The following is a 20,767-nucleotide window of genomic DNA, read 5'->3' as shown; positions in this document are numbered from 1 at the left end:
TAAAATCACATCTCAGACACTAACATGAGTTTCAGAGTTTTACTTCAACCATATAAGTCACTATGAGAAGCCATCATGTTTCATCATTGGTGCCCAGTGTCAGTCAACCAACTTTCTACTCTCTCCCCAGTCTGAATTTTAGACGCTCCCTCTATCTACCAACAAATTGCGTTTCACCTCAGAAGTGGTAATTCAGAAGGAATATTTCCTGGCCACTGAGAGAGTGAAATGGTAAAAAAAAAAAGGAAGCCATTTTTACAGTGCTTTGATTTGGAAATGTCTAGAAATGCTATCTATAGCTTTGTATTTAGCAAAATGCAAACAATTTAAAATATTATTCAAAAAATAGAGTTCAGGTAGGAAGATCTTGGGGAGCTGTATAAAATTAATACAAGAATTTATATAAAGACAACTTTCTTGGGCTTCCCTGGTGGCGCAGTGGTTAAGAATCCGCCTGCCAATGCAGGGGACACAGGTTTGAGACCTGGTCTGGGAAGATCCCATATGCCGCAGAGCAACTAAGTCCGTGTGCCACAACTACTGAGCCTGAGCTCTAGAGCATGCGAGCCACAACTACTGAGCCCACATGCCACAACCACTGAGCCTGTGCTCTACAGCATGCGAGCCACAACTACTGAGCCCACGTGCCACAACTACTGAAGCCCGTGCGCCTAGAGCCCATGCTCCGCAACAAGAGAAGCCACCACAATGAGAAGCCCACGCACCACAACAAAGAGTAGCCCCCACTCGCTGCAACTACAGAAAGCCAGCACACAGCAATGAAGACCCAACGCAGCCAAAAATAAATAAATTAAAAAAAAAAAAAAAGACAACTTTCTCCAGTCTGAGGTGAGGTGCCCACTGATCTGCCTCAGAAATCACAATCTGGTAACCAGAAGGTTTACTCACCTGGATAAGCGAGACAGTGCCATCAGGGTTACTAAAGGTCTGGACTACAGTCTGTGATGGTACAAGATGGGCTATACTGTGTGTGGCTGTGGCCTGTGTTTGTGTTTGCTGATCTTCAAAAGCATACAAAAGGTCCTCCCGCCCATGCTGTTTATAACAGTTTTTAACTATGGTCCGTAGTGCCTGGGTCCATGAAACCTGTCATCAAAAGACCAGAAAAGCACATTAAGTCACAAAGAATGGTTATTCAGTTCTACTGTGGAATAAGCAGCTGCTTATTTATCAAACCAAACCAAACTTGCATGGAGTAACTCTCTCAGGATTATTTCCCACAGACCGATTTGGACATAAAGAAATTCAGCACCAAGTACCAACAATTTCACACTGGTTTCCTTCCTGATCAAAGTTGGGTTTAACTTTTGGGTTTTCCTGAGGCCAACTGTTAAACTTCTCACAGAAGAAGGTTACTCTTTCATCAAGAATTTTATTGAAGATTTTTAAAAATATTTATTTATTTATTTATTTGGTTGTGCCGGGTCTGCTGTTGCGGCACATGGGATCTTCGTTGCAGCATGTGGGATCTTCAGTTGTGGCATGTGGGCTCTTAGTTGCAGCATGAGGGACCTAGTTCCCTGACCAAGGATCGAACCCGGGCCCCCTGCATTGGGAGTGTGGAGGCTTAACCACTGGACCACCAGGGAAGTCCCTTTATTTGAGATCCTCAGTAGATTTTTAAAGCTAACTGAAAAAAATGAATATGCAGAACAAGTAAGGGAGGACACCTGGTTTAGTCTTTCTTCTTTTTTAAAATAAGTTTCATTATCAGCAGACTTCACTAACTTCACATCTCTCTATATTTATATTTTCAACAGTGATGCTCGCTAATCAGAAATAAGGACATTTCAAGTCTTCAAAGTGATTAATACCTTTTACTTCAAGTTTCGTTAGTTTTTCCAAGCACCTTATAAAATTAAAACTGCTCCAAAAGGCAACTATGTAGAGAGAAGTGTAAATTCACAGAGCCATCCCAAGTCTTTACAGTGATGGAGTGATGAATGAGAAAGGCTATAAATCAGAGAATATCAAACCTCTTTTGGGGGATAGGTTTGACTATTACACAAATGTTTTTAGACTTTATAGCATAAGAAGTAGAATAACAAAAATGAGGTGGTTGATTCAGAATGGAAAAGCAATAGGAAACTCAGGCCAGAGGAACCCTCACCCTCTGCTTTTGCTCTTCTGTGCGGACATCGCTCCGAACGTTTGCCCATGGGATATCTTCAGGCCACCAGATGGGCTTGCAGCTTTCTTTACCCCAGCCTGGTTTTCCCCGACCTGTGGAGTACTTCAGCATCTCTGGAATAAACGCCCGAAGCTGGGCCTGGAAAACAAGAGTGTGGTCATCAGCAGTCATGAAAGACGTCTGGGATGTGTTTGTGTCTCCCAACAAATTCTAAGATTATAAAAGAGAGCCTTCCTGGAGGGTTATGGAGAGCCCCAAAATGTGACTGTGAGAACCGTCTGTTTCTCATAGGTCACTATAGCTCCATGGGTGATGGAGAATTATACATGTGTTGGTAAAGTACATCTTAAGCTGTATTTCATACACTTGCTCCTATAAGATCAAGAATATCTGCCCCCATGTTTGATTTCTGCCCCCTAAGGTACTATTGATGCTATAGCTTATTTCCCTTCTAGAACGTCCATGCATTTATGGTGTCAAGGTCAACATGTCTTCAACATGTTGTTCTGGAGGTAGTAATCAGAACAATTAGATGAGAGAAATAAGAGGTGACGAACAGATAAAATCACCACTATTTGTAAATGGTATGACTGTGTATCTGGAAATCCCCAGAGAATAAAATGAAAAAACTACTATAAACAATGAGAGTTTGGTAACATGATTGGTCACAAAATATATGAAAATAAATGGGCTTTACTTAATAAAAAGGGAAAATAACCCTAAAACTCTTCTAAAAAGTTTCTAGTAAGATAGTCCAATGTCTATGAGTCTGACATATAGATATACGTAATGAAGCATGTGTTGATCTTAATGAATTTCATTCAAATTTATTTTACAAATCAAATCCAGACCAGACAGATGTTAAACCACAGAAACAACTACCTTTCTTTATCGCCTGGCATGGTAACCACGCTGTGTGTGTATACTGGGGAAGAAGGGGAGCCTACTTTGTGAATATTCTCAATTGCTGACAATTATTTTTGGCAAGAGAAGCAGTTTATCAAGTTATAATCTTCCTCCTCAGACCTACTGCTTTCCTTTGAACCTGGTGGTCTATAGCATACCAGAGATAAGCAGCATCCTTCATCTAAGAACACACTCATGGTGCCTCCTAAGACCAAAAGGAGAGGACAATTTTAGCATGAGTCACACGCAAGGACACGGGCTTGCAGCCGTAAAATAGAGAAAGAAAAAAAATAGAAATGGGAATACTTAAGTATTAATGAGATAATGAGTACAGCAAAACTTGTATTAAAGAGCCTATTTAAATATCAAGTGTTCTCATTTAAATACTATTTTACCAGAAGATGACAGAAATTAGTACATAACAGGGAAGCATGAAACCAAATCAGTAATGTTTACCTAATAAAGATAGTTCTTGCTGACTGTACTTACATCGTTAATTCTTGCCCCAAGCCTGCCATTTCACCTCCTTCTAAGTACCCCCCATCTCCCAGACAGTCTCCTGCCTGCAGGATAGGGTATTATATACTCCGTTATATATTTGGCTCTGTGGCATCAAGCAGCAGGCTAATAGAAATGTATCCATTTGCAAACCCAGGCTATCAGCTGGTCATGAGGTCACTTCTTCAGTTATTTTAAGAAAGTGCATCTCAGTCATTTTTCCCTTTATCCTGGCTTCCTGGGAGTGTCTTTTTCTAGCCTCAGTTATATAGAGAAGGAAAAGGCTTAGTCCTCACACACAATATTTATATTTCTTCATATAAAGAAATAATAGCTTTCTCAGATGCATAAACAAAATAAACTCATACCACAGACTTTTATAAGTCTTCCTCTCTCTTTTAATCCCATTACCAGTCTCCAAAAGGAGAGTTCTTTATATCCACGCCCAGCAGAGTGAGGAGATAATGAAATAAGAAGGCCAAATATCTCTAAATTAACAAAAAATGAAAGTTTTTAAAAGATGTTTTATGTGCTAGAATTTCTGGATGGGAAATGTTTCAAAGCCCCAGGAAGAAGACAGTAGAGGCTAATATGAGAGGCAGGAGAAACGGAAGCAGCACAAAGGAAAGGTTACTTCCACAGGCAAAAACCTCATTAAGTTAAAAAAATGGGCCCAGAGTGAAATTAGTAAGTTCTAATTCAGAGTCAGATCTTAGCTTTTTAAAGTACTAACTATCAACTGTACAAAATTTGCCCCTACATCAAACAAGAGGCAAAAAGCTCTTTCTACTACAAAAGTTAACTTTTCAAGACTGCACAGTTTAGAGATGAAGGACAATCTTTGCTTTTAAGTGCAAAGATAATGTGACTTCACTGAAAGAAGCAATTTTCCACCAGACTATTTTCATACTGTCCCAAATAACTAGTGCTAATAAAGGGATATTAATAAGGGTAAATGAGCTGTCCAGTATAGAAAGAGTTAAATGATTCCTTTCCAGAATTCAGCACTGTGCTCTCATTACCAGTTGGATTAATTACTGGTCCTGGAGAGTTTTGGAAACCCAAGCTACTCAATGCGCTTGTTAAGGAAGGTTTGTCTTTAATCCGCAGGGGAGACAATCAACAGGATCAGCAAAGGTAAAGCCTATCCTCTCCGGCTATCCTTTAATTGGGCTGCAACAAGCTTTCCCGGCCTCTCATTCTAATTTAGGGCTCTAGATGGGCTTCAAGTGCCCGGCGTGGTCAGTAAGCCCACCTCAAACCAGCAGAGAGTAGAAAATACCACTCCTTCCAGGGCACACTCAGCAAAGAAAAAAGATATTAAATTCATGCCAGTGGCAATCAATAGTAAAGATTATGTGGAAATCACAGATGGTTTAAAAAAAAGATTTTCTAAAACTGAAAGTTTTAATCTGGCCAAAATGAAACAATATTTCTTACTATGCTAGAAATTTTCCACTTGTAAATTTTGTTACTTTGCTGTCCAACAATGCATTATCCTTATATATTCCCAAGTACCCTTCTCCTCCCATTTCCTCTCTCTTTGCTCTGCATGTACCCGAGATGAGGAATTTTGAGGCTCCAGATGTCCATTTAGGTTCAGTAACCAAGAAACGGCCTTTCAAAGCAAAATGTTTGCCAACTCCATATCTACTGAAGAGATCAGAGAATATGTAACAGATTTAAAGAGAAGGTAGCTAAAATCAAACCACATTGAAAGGTGATGTTTTCTATACCCTACAGGTAAACAGCAATGTAGCAGGGAAGGAAAAGTGAAGAATTTTCGGACTGTGGCTTCATAACTGTAATTTAAAATTATGAACTTCCAGGTTGACAGTCCCAATCATACGCAAATGGATATTTAAAGGGCATTAGAAAATAAAAGCAAAATGATTTTTTTGCTCACTTTTGGTAATTATTTGTACCACTGACCTCTGTTCATAGAGATAATGAAAGTGGCTTTCCTTACTAGAAACACCAATCCTATATCCCCATGTTTGGTAGTAGTGCTAGCAGAAACACTGGTTTCTCTTAATCGCATTTTCCCATAAAACACATTCCCATAGAAACATGGGAAGAACAAGTTTGGAAGGAAAGATAAAATTAGAGAATTCAAGGGACAGCCAATGAAGACACTCCTCTCTCAAGCCAACACTTCTGCTTCTCTATCTCCATACCCCATCTACCCATTACACTGTCTCCCTCCCATTAATCAAAATGCTCTTAAAATTCCACCTTCTCTTTGAAGGAGTCTCAGATTAGTCAGTTTCTGCTACCTTATCCTAGTTGTACTCTTTTGTATAAAAATTTAAATAACACAGATAAAGTCAAAGCTCTCTTTTTGATCTACCCTTCCCCAATCTAGTCACCTGTCCAGAGGCATCAATTTGATGAACATCCTTTCGTACAGGCCAAATTCTATGCATTTACATAAATACATGCTGGAAAGGCAGTTTTATGTGATGAAAGAAAACACACGGATTCACATATTTTAGTATAACTCACTTTTTCTACTCAACATTTTGCCATAGAGATCTTCTCACAGTAGTACAACTAGAATAATCTCATTTTTAAAGAAACAGTTGCTTAGTATCCACAGTATAGATTTTTCCATTTTATTTAACCATTCTCCTATTGATAAACTTTTAGGTTGTTTACAGTGCTTGTACATGCTTCTTTGAACACACCTGTGAGTATTTCTGTAGCAGAAAAGTGGAATTGCTGGTTAAAGTGTATATGCATTTTAATAGATACTGCCTAACTGTCCTCCTAAAAGACTTTGTCAATCCTATTCCCACCAATGGTACAGAACAATACCCATTATTTCAAAACCTCCCTTCACACGTTAAAAAAAAAAAAAAGCTTTAAATCTTTAATTTGTTTTCATGTTTTTCCTTCATTTTGCTTCCAAAAGGAAATGAGAGCCTAGCTCTGTCACCTGTATATTGTCCACAGCCTCTAGGCTGGGGCAGGTCCTGACCCCTGCCTGCCAGCTGCCTCGAGGCCACAGGGCGCCTGGGGGTTCACGTGCAGCCCCAGGGGTCGCCTTCACATTTTTTAATTACCCTGCTTTCTTATTTTGGCTCGTCGGATGTTAGGGAAATGATTTAATTTTCATTACTAGTGAGGCTGAGACTCTTTTTACGTTTACTGACTATTTTTCCTTTTTACAACTGTTCGTAATGCTTTGCTTATTTTTCTAATTTTCTTATTAATTTGAAAGAAATATTAATCTGTTCTAGCTATTCTGTCATATAATATGCAACTACTTTTCCCTAATCTAGTTCTGTCCTGAATATGGAATTTACATGCGTGCTCCCTGCTCTTGGTATTCCTGAATATACCCCTCAATTATCTTACTCTCAAAATATGCTGCGTTCTATTATATTCCCTTAATCTCATCCTGCTTACCTAAAATTTACAAAATGTGGAATGGCATCATATACATCAACATTTTTTGATCATTTCAGACAGTAAGAAAAGCCTACTCTGCACATAGATTCTGACACAACAGTAGGAGAAACAGCTGGGAACTGTGATCTACAACAGTGGTTCTCAAAGTTGGCTGCACACCGGAATTGCCCGGGGAGTTTAAACACTGCAGAAGCCTATATCTCATCCCCAAAGATTCTGACTTAATTGGTCTGGAGTGTGGCCTGGGCACTAGGATTTTAAGTTCCCCAGGTGGTTCTACTGTGCAGCCAGTTTAAGGACCACTGAACTAATTTAAATACTTTTTATCCAGCCCTTCTTCTTTAAAAAAAATTTTTTTAATTGTAGTAAAATATACATAACATGAAATTTACCATTCTACAATGTACAATTCAGTGGCACTAAGTACATTCACAATGTTGTACAACCATCACCACTATTTCCAGAACGAATTCATCATCAAACAAAAACTCTGGACCTATTAAACAATAATTCCCCATTTCTACTTCCCCCAACCGCTGGTAACGTCTATTCTACTTTGTCTTTATGAATTTGCTCATTCTAGATACCTCATGTAAGTGGAATCACAAAATATTTGTCCCTTGTGTTTGGTATATTTCACTTAGCATAATTTTCTACTCTTTAGGTAGAAGAGGCCAGATCTATGCTTTTTCAAAACAAAACAATACTCAAAAAACCTAAACTGATAACTGATGAATGTTTTCTAAGTAAAACATGTCAATCCCTGTGAATAATTTCTTTCAAAGAAACAGTCGCTGTGTTGAGTGCTTCTGAAGGTTTCCCCTAAAACTTGTAAAGAATTTCTATCCTGTTGCATCATCACTCCAAGGGAATATTAAAGCAACGAAGACTGCCCCAGTGAGAGTAACAGGAGGGCAATAAGTTCAAGGGAGGAGAGGAAAGGGAGAGGGGGAAAAGGAGTGGATTTTAACCAGTAATACTGGACTGGTCTTTCCAGAGATATTTTTTCTATAATTATATTCTTTGCCTGGATCTCTTCTAACACAAAGTCCAAAAAGATTAACAACCTCCCAAGAACAAGAGACTCCCACAGGACTCAAATGTGGTAAAGAACATAACTGATTTTCCACTAGCAAAATCATAATTATTGCTTAAAGACTCTATAAGAAACAATACAAGTCCTTTAACTCAAAATGTAGTCTGTCGTAGAGAATGGACTTGAGGACACGGGGAGGGGGAAGGGGGAGGGTAAACTGGGACGAAGTGAGAGAGTGGCATGGACTTATATACACTACCAAATGTAAAATAGCTAGCTAGTGGGAAGCAGCCGCATGGCACAGGGAGATCAGCTCGGTGCTCTGTAACCACCTAGAGGGGTGGGATAGGGAGGGTGGGAGGGAGATGCAAGAGGGAGGAGATATGGGGATATATGTATATGTACAGCTGATTCACTTTGTTATAAAGCAGAAACTAACACACCATTGTAAAGCAATTATACTCCAATAGAGAGGTTAAAAAAAACACAAAAAAGTGTAGTCTGTGAGTCAGCAGCATTGGCATCACCTAGAAGTTAGAAGGCAGAATCTCAGGTCCCACTCCAGTCCTACTGATTCACAATCTGCATTTAAACAAACAAGACTCTCAGGTGATTCCTATGCATACTGAAGTTTGAGAAGCACAATTTAGCCCATCCTCTGGTCTCTGGTCTGAAGTATCCAAGAAAATTTTGCTGACCTGACTTTCAAAATCTCTGAAAAAGATGACTTCATTATTTCATTGTAAATGAGATTGCAGAATCTATACCATATTAATGATTTCTTCTCCTAAGCCTTTTCTCAACCTCCTTCAATTCTTACACAAAAGAGGCAGACAGAAATGAGATAAGTTCTAGCCACTAGCCACTATTCTTAAAGGTGCCTAGAAATTCAAGTTTTCATTTTTTCACTAAAAATACTGCAGAGCTATGTGTTTTTTACCACATACACCAAAAAAGACTTTCTCGGAATCAAGATATATTTATAATAGTAAAAACAGAAGCTTTTCAGGTAAACATTTTATTTACTCGTAGAGAATTACACTTTTATCAAAACCAACAAGCAAAACACAACAAAAACCACAACTACAGAGCCGCTTCCTGAAAGAATCAGGACATTCAGCTCACACAGAATTTAAGATACTATGTTATATGTAACTTCAACCTGTTGCAGAAGACAATTTTGATAGTTGCTGGAGCAAGTCAAGAAATTCTTTTACAACAGTTAACTGTCCAGTGTAGATTACCAGAGATACTCAGTCTGAGCGATGATGGCAGTATAGTTTCATTGAAAAAAAAAGGGAGAGACAGTAATGGGGGCAGGAGGAGAGAGAGAGGCAGAAGAAAGCACTGCCAATATGGACTCCACCCTAAGTTCTATTTGTTTGTCACTAGCTTGCTTCCTCTCTTTATGCCTCAGTTTTTTAATACATTATGACCTGTATTGGCCACTTCACTGCTGACCAAAAAAAAAAAAAAAAAACTAGGTTCATTAACTTGCTCTAAGTGAAAAATGGGTGAGAAATGGTATGTTCAGATTATTCAAAAGTTAATATAGGTAACGTATATAACTAGTATTAATAATTAGTAATAATACCTTTGTGTAATTCCTTAGCTTTCAAAGTACTTTCCAATATAACATCTCATTTTTTCTTCCTCCAACTCCATAAGGTAGGAGGGCAGGTATTATTCTCACTTTCATAAGATGAAACTGAGAACCAAGGCTACTATGTAGTAGAACGGGGATTTAAAGACTAGATCTTCCAGCTAACTTCCTAATTTGTAAAGAATTAAAATAATGGGACACATAACTTTAGAACAATATTGAATATAATTTATTCTCTTTGGATGATTCACAACTCATCTTAGGATTGTATATGGAATTATACTTGTAAATTAGGGTCATCAATATAAACACAGTTATCTCCATAGCATTCAGTGCAGATAAGATGATTAATAGAGCTGTCTGGTTAACCCAAAGTCCATCTCTATTCCAGTGCACTTTTATAATTCTGGAATTTTATCACTTCAAGGAAGTCATGAATTATCCATATGGTTTCAACTCTAGAATTGGTGTCCACTTAAACTTACGTTGTCCTTTATGGCTACAGACCATATCTGAGCTCTTCTTCCTTGACTATAATAGAAATTACACACACACACACACACACACACACTCTCTCTCTCTCTCTCTCTCTCTCTCTCTCTCACACTGGAGAGCAAGGTTTAAATGAGATACTCCCGTAAAGAACTTAGTGTTGTGCCTTCCAATACACAGTAGCTACAGAAGAGAAAAATAAGAGAGAGAGAGAGAGAGAGAGAGAGAAAAGAGTTGACATCTTCACTGGAACATTAAAAAATCATTGGACAAAACAAAGCAGAAACATCAACAAACTTACACTTTAAAAAATTCAATTTGGGGTTTCTATGGTTATAAAAGAAATTCATGCTTATTAGACAAAACATTGAAAATCACCCATAATGCCACCACACATATATAATCACTGTTAATATACTGGTGTATATCCATCTAAAGTTTCACACACACTCACACACATACAGGCAAGTTTTGTGTGCATGTTTTAAACAAATGAGATCAATTAACTCAATCTTGTATTCCCTGGGGGGGGGGGGGAATCTAGCCATCCCCGCCCCAAGTAGAAGAAAACAAACAAAAATAAAACCCTAAACCCCTCAAATTAGAGTACCTAAGAAATGCTATTTTATAACTAGTTTTTAATTTAATATACCACAGTATTATTCTACTGCAATAGAGAGCAAATCATCATTTTTAGTGTCTAATATTTCACTGCACAGTCACTAATAGTCTCTTTTTTGGGCTAAACTGCTCTTCTTTCCATGTAAATTCTAAACATCACTATTATAATTTATTCAATCACACTGTTCTCAGACTTTCCTACTGTAAACAATGCCATGAGCATACATCTTTGCTTACTTGGAGGGCATGACATGCACATTTAAAATTTTGCCAACCTGCCCTCTGGAAAAATTGTACCAATGTATATTCTATTGATGATGCTTTATACTCCCATAACCTTGCCTATCTAGGTTTGGTTTGAAATAGAACCCTGCTTTTACTACCATTAATAGTGAAAGGCTTTAGGATCAGTAAGTTAAAAAAAAAAAAAGGTGTTTTGCTAACATTAAGAAGAAAGCAAATATTTAAGGAAAACAAAATAAAACACAATTAAAAAAAAAAAAAGGGTTGTGGGGGGAGGAACCGCAGGATCCGACTCCTCAGAAATTCCTGTTCAGCTGGAAGCTGGGTTCTTCATCACCTTGCTCACTCCTCCTCACCATGTTTGTTTTATTTGTTATGCGTTATTTTTTACTCGTCATCTGTGGTGAGACGGGTAAGGAGGGAATGTACAACAATAAAGAAGATGCATCCAACAAGATGCATCCAACAAAGTACCTCTGAGACCGACTCATGACTTAGTATCAGCTTCCCTTGGATGTACCACTGCACCAAGCTCTACTGAGCGCATATTTCATAAAAATGGAAAACAATAGTTTTAAATGTTTTACCTCCAATGTGAAATTAAACTGTTTGCTCTGACTTCTGTGACCATCCCCAAATTTTCCTAATTATCAGTAGCCATGATTTAATATAATAAAAACCTCAGATTATTTCAACCTAACACACCAAATGTGACAAAGAAGCAAAACATGCCCATCGCAGGAGAGGAGTTTACCTAAACATAGTGTACTCCTTCTCCTTAATGATGACTCCTTACTTCTGATTAAGTAAGCTTCTTAATCAGAAGCTTAGTTAGCTTTAGATGTACTTTCTATCTGAGATACGGAGTAGATTCTGTACATTAATCAGATAAGATTCACTTTATGTTTTCTTTAACCAGTCAGAATGGTCCTAGGGATAGAATAACAGCAGGTATGAAATGACAGGAAAAAAGTTTGGATAACGCTTTCCTTCGGAACCATTATCCAGATACTTCAAGTGTCCACAGAAAGATCTGTGAATCCAACAATCAAAAGATTACAATTCAGCATTATATTTCTAAAATACTGCATTACTTCAAACCAAGTTGTTAGTTCAGACTTAGGTAAAAATAAAGCGCCATCTCCTGAGCTGCAGCATCAATGTCTGCAGTGAGTGAACACCCACTCAGGAGACTTGTGACCCAGCTACCCACGCCCTGGATTCATTTCTGCTCCGCCTCTTAGGTCATTTACTGAACAGATATTGACTGAGTACTACAGCCACCCCTAGGTATCTGCGGGGGATTGGTTCCAGGACCCCACCACAGATAGCAAAATCCGAGGATGCTCAAGTCCCTTATGTAAAATGGCATGGTATCTGCACATAGCCTACACACATCCTCCCATACACTTTACACCATCTCTATATTACCAAAATACCTAATACAATGTACAAGCTATGTAAATAGGTGCAGCACTGCAAATTCAAGTTTTGCTTTTTGGAACTTTCTGCAATATTTTCCCCCCAATATTTTTAATCCGAGGCTAGTTGAATCCACAGATGCAGAACCCACGGATATGGAGGGCCAACTGCATTTAGAATACAGATATTATCTGGTGCCAGGCAGCTGTACTGGACAGCAGTGAAGAACAGAACTAAGCCCTTGCTCTCAATTCTAGCTGAAGAGACAGACCACACAGAAGTATAAATGTTAACAAATAAGATAATTTCAGGTAGTGGTAAGTGTTACAAAGACAATAAAATAGGGGATGTATTAGGCTGTAACTTGGTGGTGAGGAGAAAGCTTCATTAGATGGGATAATCAAGAAAGGCTTGTCTCAGGAGGTGATATCTGAGTTAGACTTTGAATAAGATAAGGTCAATCATGCAATGAGTTGGGAAAACAATGTTTCAGGCAGAGGAAATAGAAAAAGTAAAAGAAAGAGCTTGGAGTGTCTGACAGGAAGAAAGAGGGTGAGTGTGGCCAGAGCACAGTGACTGAGGGGGAGAATGAGAAATGAGGTTGGAAGAGGCCAGGTTAATATAGGGTCTCAGAGGCCATGGCAAAGTCTAATTTGATTCTAGGAATAGTGGAAAGCCATTAAAGGGCTTAAACAAGAGGGTGATATTACCTGATTTAAGTTTTTTAAAAAATCTCTGGTGGCTCTGTAGAGCGTGGACTGCAGTAGAAAGGAGATCAATAGAACTGATCACTGTAAACAGTCCATGCATGAGATGCAAAAGGCTTGGGCAAGGGTGGTGATGGGAACTGAGAAGAATGGTCAGATTCAGAATACATTTCAGACATGAAATGACATGACTTGCTAATGAATTAGATGAGGTTTGTGGGGGAGTGAGGGCAAAACCAAGGATGACTCCTATGCTGGGACTTGAGCAACCCGATGGACCGTGGTGCCATCAGCTGATATGAGGAATACCAGGGGAGGAACACATTTGGAGTGGAGAGTGGGGGCAGTCAAAGGTTCTGTTTCAGGCATGTTAGGTACTGGAGATCTAACAGTGGTATAAGCCGGGGTACAGATATACGGATGGGATATAAAGCTCACAGGACAGGATGAGATTACTTGGAGAAAAACAGATAGAGCCCTGGGACTTGCCAATATTGATCAGGTGAGAAGAGGAAGAGGAGCCAGCACAGAGCTGAGAGGGAGCGCCCGGTGAGGCAGGAGGGTATTCAGGAGAGGGTGGGGTACAGAAACCAAGAGAAGAAAGTATTTTTAGAAGGAAGGAGTAATCAACTATGTTAAATGCTGCTGGAAGTCTGAACAAGATAAGGAAAGAAAACTCACAACTGAATTTAAAGCTAGAAGCAGTAATAAAGAAATAAGGTAGAAAGATGTTATAAAAAAGGCATTTGATCTCGATCAAGCTATCACTTTTAAAGCTAAAAAACTTATAAGGGACAGTCTCAGCAAAATCCCTGAGGTATGTTGATTTATCAGGCTGAGTACATTTTGACTTCCCCTCTCAAAGGGAGAGGAGGAAAGCAATGACTCAGGAGGGTGTCCTTCTGAGTTTTCCATTCTTATTCCCTGGAGCAGCGAGCCTTCCTTGGCACTAGTGTGGTGGTATTCAGAAGTTATATGGAAAGAGGAGCAGCTCAGCCCAAAAGAGACTGAAAGTTTACTTGTCCCCCTGATTGTGATTCATCAAAGTCCTGACAGTCTCCTGTCCAAACCAACTCCAGCTAAAAGTTTCTTTATCTAACCCAAGGGCCCAAGTGAAAGGAAAAAACTGCCAACAGAAGTAGAAGACCATATCCACGCCCTCGGCTGGAGCATTCTCCTGGCACTACATTTTCTTTTCCAAGGCTGCTACTGTTTCACCATCAAACTCCAGCCTGTGTCTCACTCTGGTGGTATATCACTGAGGACAAAACTAAAAAAAGTGATCTGAGGCCCGCCCACACCTGTGCCACCTCACTCCCTGCCCCTTACCTGAGTCATTTTGTCCACAGAGACTGGAATTCCATCGATGGTGAGAGGCGGCAGCTCTGAGTTAACCTCCTGTGGCGCAGGGGCGTGCTCTGCCAGGGCAGACTCCAGGTCTTCCAGGATCATGCTCTTGTACTTACGGACCTGCAGGGAATTAAGGGCAGAAGTAAACAAGATGCCCAACAACCAGGGAGGGCTGGTGCCAAGCAACCAGAGAGTGGGTGGGGTGGGCCTCCCTCAGCCATTGCAGAGCCCTAAGAACAAACATGTCCACAGCTAGCAGATAAAAATACCCGCTGGCCCCAAAGACATCACATTGTACAGAATTAAATGAAAAGATGATGAAATTACAGGTAACAATTGTAGAAAGAAGCCAGAGGAAAAATCTTTTACAGAAATACCGCTCCTCAGTTAAAATCACCTTTTCTCCGTAAATGCTGGCCCCAATACCTGTTCCAGATCTAACAGGAATGGCATTCATTATTCTGTATTTCCCAGGCCATTTGATAAAACCTAGCTGTGGCAGTTAATTACCAAAATCATTTTCAAGATCACTGAGGACTTATGTCTCTGAAACTCTAAGAAACTTATTTGAAAATTTCCTATGCCGTTACTTTCCTACAAAGCTAGACTACCAAACAAATAGGAGATTCAAGTGTACAAGAGGCTGCACTGAAAGGCATCAGAGAAAAAAACTAGCTGGGTGTCATAGGTGTCACTATCAGTAAGGCCCAGGGCCAGAGAGAGCACCACAGGTCAAGTCCTCCTCCCTTCTGGTACTCCCTGGTGACAGAGGTGAACTTCAAACCCACGATGCATCTGTAACTCTGACAAGCCCAGGTCTGAAAGTAGATACTGTTACTGACTCCATTCCTTCCACTGCCAGTGAAAGGTCTCTCAAAAAACAGAACTTAACAGCAGCACATTGTACATGTACACATTCTTCTATCATGAGCAGAAATGGCAGACAGACACTGGATCCTACCACCACCAATAATGGGTTCATTCACTTACAAGAATACACAAGGGGGATGAGGATACCTTTGGGGATAACAAAGAAGCCATGGAATTATAGAAATGTGACAAGATGGGATAGAAAATTAACTTGCTTTCAGGGCTCAGGCCATTATCTTAGAAAAAAAAAAGGGTAAGAGAAAATGAGGTTTACCCAGAAGTTATGACAATGTCTGAGTCCTGGGTTTTCTGCTAAGTGGACTGAACTCCAATCACCACACACTTCCTTATAAATATCTCACTATGAAGATTAAAAGAGGAAGATTCCCATACTCAACCTCAAGCATATGGAAAAGTAAAAATTATTGTTGGCTACGATGTACAACTTTTACAGAGTTTTCCAAATAGATCAACAATAAAAGTGATGAAAGAAAAATAGTGCAAACATGTAGAATCATTATTATCTCTAGAGATTCAGTTTTATCCTGGTTTCCAATAAAAGAGAAAGTTTCAAAAATTACTGCTGATATATTTATTGTAACTAAACAGCTGTGTTGTCATGGCATCTTTAAGGATACATATTTTCTGATTTCTAGGTTTCTATATCCTAAGTAGAGTTTTTACACTACCAACTCACAGAAAAATTGAGTAAGCCTAGTTTATGGTCTTTGAACTTTAATGTATCAGGTTAAATCATTATATTAGTATGTATTCCCATAGTAGGAGTGAATGAAAATAATATAAGGGTAAATTTCATTGTGCAGAAACACCTGGCATTCAAAAACAAAAAATCATTAGATTATTACTATTATTACATTATTAGCTAGTTTGAAACAATTTCAGCCATTTGTATGGGTCAGCAGAATTCTAGGAATTCAGATCCAGGCATTTTGCTAAACTTACCCGTGCTATATAATTCCTTAAAAAAATCTTGATTAAAAAAAAAAAAGAAGCTGGTAAAGCATCCCTCAGAGTAATTTACAAATTCAGGTGTGAACATAATATTTCTAAGTCTGCTTAGTAAAGTTAACTAACTTTCCCAGAATTAAAAAGCTAGGGCTTCAATTCTACCTGATCTATCAATCCTGAGATGAACCCCACCACCATCACATTTATCATTCCTCTGAAATTGGAATACATGTTAAAATTGCTGTAGACCAGGTGTTATGGGGCATAGCAGTCACTGACTGCACATATGTGAACATGGCTGTTATCCCTGGAGGCATGACTGTAATCCCTGGCCTTTAAAATCAACAAACCATTTAGCACCATTTCAGAAAGGAATGTGAGTCTTGGCTGTTGTCTGATAACTTCCCCAGTGATCCTTCTGGTAAGACCAAAAAGCACCAGCATCAAACTTGTCGCAGCGTGGAAAAAGTCTCAGAGACAACAGTAGAGCTCTTTTTAAAGAAATGAAGCACCACCCATGCTCTTGATGGCACAGAGGACAATATTACATGAAACCACACATACAATGATGACTCTGAAACAGGAAGTAATCCAGAAGAATTGGACTGTGAGTGTGAAAAAGTTTCAGGAGTAGCTAAAAAAAAATTTAGAAATAGGAAATTTATTTCACTTACATTTTCCTTTTTATGTATTTACAAAAGCAGTATGATTAACATCTGTATCTAAGTAAGCCTGAAAGAACTCTTTCAATAAGTATAAAATAAAAATTCTAAGTGATAATAAGCATTGTGTCAGAGTTTGTCATTTTTTCTTTTTTTGGTGCTACATAAATAATGGTGCATCTTATAATTGATGGTATCAGAGATATGATGAAGTACAGGTTTGTTTGTTTTCCAACTTCCACCTTCTATTCCAAAAACCACAGCTAAAGCCTTTGTCACTTCACACCAATATGTTGCTGTCAACTAACTTGTTTCACAATTAAAGTTAAAAACCACTTAAAAACAAAATCAGCTGGTCTGCCTACCAATCTCTCCTCCCCCAATTCATCCTCTATACTGCTGCCATTTAAAATTTCTGAAACACTGATAAATTATAATCAAATACCATTTACTGAACACTTGCTATGTGTCATGCACTGCATACATTATTCAATTAATTCTCACATAATTCTATAAAGAAACTACCATTATACCCATTTTGCAGATAAGAAAATTCAGGCTTAAGTAACTTCCCCAAATTATATAGCTAGTACATAGGAATATAGCAGAAAATCAAACTAATTTTTACGTAGCTTCAAAGCCTATATGTTCAGCCACTTCACTAACATTTATCTTTTTTCTCAAAAATACTCCTACAGTTCCCCACTTCTTACAGGATGAAGTCCAAACTTCTCAGTCTTGCATTTCAACTGTTCTGATCATTCCCTACTTTCCCAATACTCTCCACCAGGGCCACCACATACAGCTGTGCATGCCCAGCTCTGAGAACTATGTGAATAGCACCCTCCTGAGTTCCCAGCGCATAACCCAGAGTCCTACTGGGCAGCTTTGCTCACCATCCTCCCTCTTTAGCTGGCCATCCTCCTCACTAACTTCTGCATCTAGCAAGTTCTTTTGTCTCTGGGTCTTTAATTCTGCTTCTTATCCAAATATTATCCATCTTTCAAGGCCCAACTCAACTAATTCTGCTTCTTATCCAAATATTATCCACCTTTCAAGGCCCAACTCAACTTCCACTTTCTCTGAGAAAACTTCCCAAGTGTTCTTGCCATAATTATCTTACTCCTTTAAACTTCTACAGATTCAAATAATCATGTGTCACTTACAAGTTATTTCCAGGCTACACTGTACACAACTAGTGTTATGAAATCGCTGAGCACAGGAACCAGGCCTTTTGTTTATTTTTAAAATATATATTATGAAACATTTCACATATTCAGACATGTACAGATAATACATTAACAAACATCCTCATAATTAACAGAGATGAGAGCGTTTAGGGTGTTTACAGGAGCCATTAGAGTTCTGGGCACAGAACGCGCTTGTTGAGGATTTAGGAATTGGCTGCTACAACCGTAAGGTCAATGGGCCTTTAGTGAGGTTGCAAAAACAGTCCCAGACAAGATATAATTATTTTGCATACTCAAAGCTTTTCTGGATAAAAGAGGAATCTTCAGGAAGGTCTCAAAATAGATTTTTAATATTTTTTACCTATGAGCCCCTCTGAGATTAAAAATACATTGTCATCTGAGGTATATAACAAAGAGATGCTCAAGTGCAAAGCTGCCTTCAGACCTGTGATCCTGAAGCATGCCTGGCACAGAGCCAGGCCACATGCTGTGGCCCAAGAAATCTGTTGGCTTCATTCTGTTCTCTCTTCAGTCCCAATGTCAGCCTCTTCCCTCTCCTGCCTCAGTCCAGATCTCAAGTTTTCCCCTTGCCCCCAGGATCCCTACTTTTGAACCTTGAAACCTCAAAGGACTTAGATGGATGGAATCCTTATCTCGTACTTTGTATCTAACAGTGTTAGTTATTTGTTTAATAAGTTAATAAACAAACAATAGGGCTTTTCCTTTACTACTTTTAAAATATGCTTCCACATTTCATGTAACTTGAAGCCATTTTTTAAAAACCTATCTAAATAAGTGAATGACTTAAAACAAGAAATCATGAGAGTATTGGAAAGGTGGAATTAAACAAAGGCAGAAGGATGACTTCAAAGAAGCTGGTGATAACCCCAGAGCTACCTCTTGCTTCTGTGACTGTTACTAATATCTGTACCTGAGAACTGGTTAGTCATACCCAGAGTAACCCCATCTAAATGCTATGGATTATTGACTCTGAGGAAAGAGCTCCACCTTCAGAAACTCCCATGGTTCTTCTGAAAAAAGATGGAAATTCTCTCTGTCCCTCAATAAAATTTTTCTAGGCCTATTCTACAAAGCTCATAAAAGTATGTGATAAGGCAGTAAGCCACCAAGACAATGTCCTTAGGGCACAGCAACTTTAAAATCTACCATTTACCAATGCCTTTCATGCCAGTTCTCTGTAAATATTACATATAGGGGAATGATAATAAACTTTAATTAATTTCTACTGCTCCCCAGTGAAGTTGGTATTATCCTTATTTCACACATGAGGACACTGAGCCACATATAGGAAAAATCAATGTGGGAAACCAATCAAGAAATCAAAGCCTAAACAGAGTTTCCACAAAAGGGAAGTTTTTAGCTACATATGCCCACTCTAGTTAACATCAACCCATGGGCAGGATTGAACTAGCCTGTCTAAATGTTGATAACTCTATGTTTTACTATGGGAGCCACACCTTCATTCACTAAGAATGATACTCAAAAAGACCAAAACATTCAATGGAATTATTCGGGAGGTCTTTTAACCTGCTTTGTTTTAAAGAGCACAGGCTTAAAAAGACAAAAGTTTTAAACTGCAGAGGACATTAGATCTGAAGGTAGTAGATCCCAAGAAGCTTAGAGAAATCTTAAGTTTCTAGGTTAAGGAACTCTCATTCTCCATCATAGTCAAAGGCCCCTGAGAGTTTGCCTAATTTTAAGTTATTTCACTACCCCCATGTTACATATATAGACATGGCATATGTAATCTCTGAACCAGTAGCTTCTCCATCTAAAAAATATTTATTATTCATTTGTATGCTAGGCACTGTGCTAAGGAAAGGGCTGGGGACAAAATGGTAAGCAAAGTTATCAGTCACAGTGCCCCACTGTTGTATATATTCCAATCTAGTGGAGAAGACAAACACAAAAATAATCACAAAAATAAATGTGTAATTACAAACTGGGACAAGTACTATAAAAGATGACACAATCTAACTTAATAGATCTTTACTTCTCAAGATCTCAATTTTGATCCAATGCAGGATCAGAATTTAGAAACCAAATCTGCATTCTGAATTTCTGAGTGCTGCCAAACATTTAGGATGCTTCATTCATTCAACAAATATCATTGAGCAACTGTTCATGGCAGGCACAGTGCTTGCACTGGGAGCACAATGGAGAATAAAGTAGATCCAGTCCCTGCCACCTTAAGAGCTCACAATCTAGCTGGGGACAGACATTAATCAAATAATCACACAAATCGGTAAATAATAAAGCATCTATAATAAGTGCTCAGAGGCGCTGTGAGAGTCTTGGATAGAACACGGGGCTTTAATCTGCACAGGGAGGTCAGAAAGACTTCACAGAGGAAGTGTCAACCGAGATGAGTTCTTAAATATGAGTCAAAGTTTAATAAGATGAAGAAGGAGGTAAGAGAGGGCAAATCAGAGGGAAGAGCATACACAACAGCTTTGTGGAGGGATGAAGCAAGGGAGTGAACAAAGACTGTGGTTGGAGTAGAGAAGAAGCTGGGGAATGGGGCAAGATGAGGCTAGAGACAGGTGGGAGTCAAGCAGAGGGCTCCTGCCACCGAAAAGGGAACTGGATGGACACCAAGATTGGTAGCTAG

At 38.9% G+C, this 20,767-nt stretch overlaps 1 protein-coding gene across 5 annotated transcripts in view; it reads right to left on the bottom strand.

Annotated features, from left to right (window-relative positions):
* NRF1 (nuclear respiratory factor 1) overlaps positions 1 to 20,767 on the bottom strand; it is a 136,077-nt gene that overhangs the window by 48,643 nt on the left and 66,667 nt on the right. For all 5 annotated transcript variants that reach the window (XM_082846011.1, XM_082846007.1, XM_082846010.1 and 2 more), the window contains exons 5-7: positions 14,424 to 14,564; positions 2,132 to 2,290; positions 910 to 1,107 (exon numbers count right to left, since the gene is read on the bottom strand). In XM_082846011.1, the coding sequence (XP_082702137.1) occupies positions 910 to 1,107; positions 2,132 to 2,290; positions 14,424 to 14,564 (498 nt within the window). The remainder of the gene's footprint in view (positions 1 to 909; positions 1,108 to 2,131; positions 2,291 to 14,423; positions 14,565 to 20,767) is intronic.

Source organism: Leucopleurus acutus (assembly GCF_964270905.1).
Source record: "Leucopleurus acutus genome assembly, chromosome: 9".
Taxonomy (NCBI): domain Eukaryota; kingdom Metazoa; phylum Chordata; class Mammalia; order Artiodactyla; family Delphinidae; genus Leucopleurus; species Leucopleurus acutus.
This window is presented reverse-complemented; position numbering and strand designations above follow the sequence as displayed.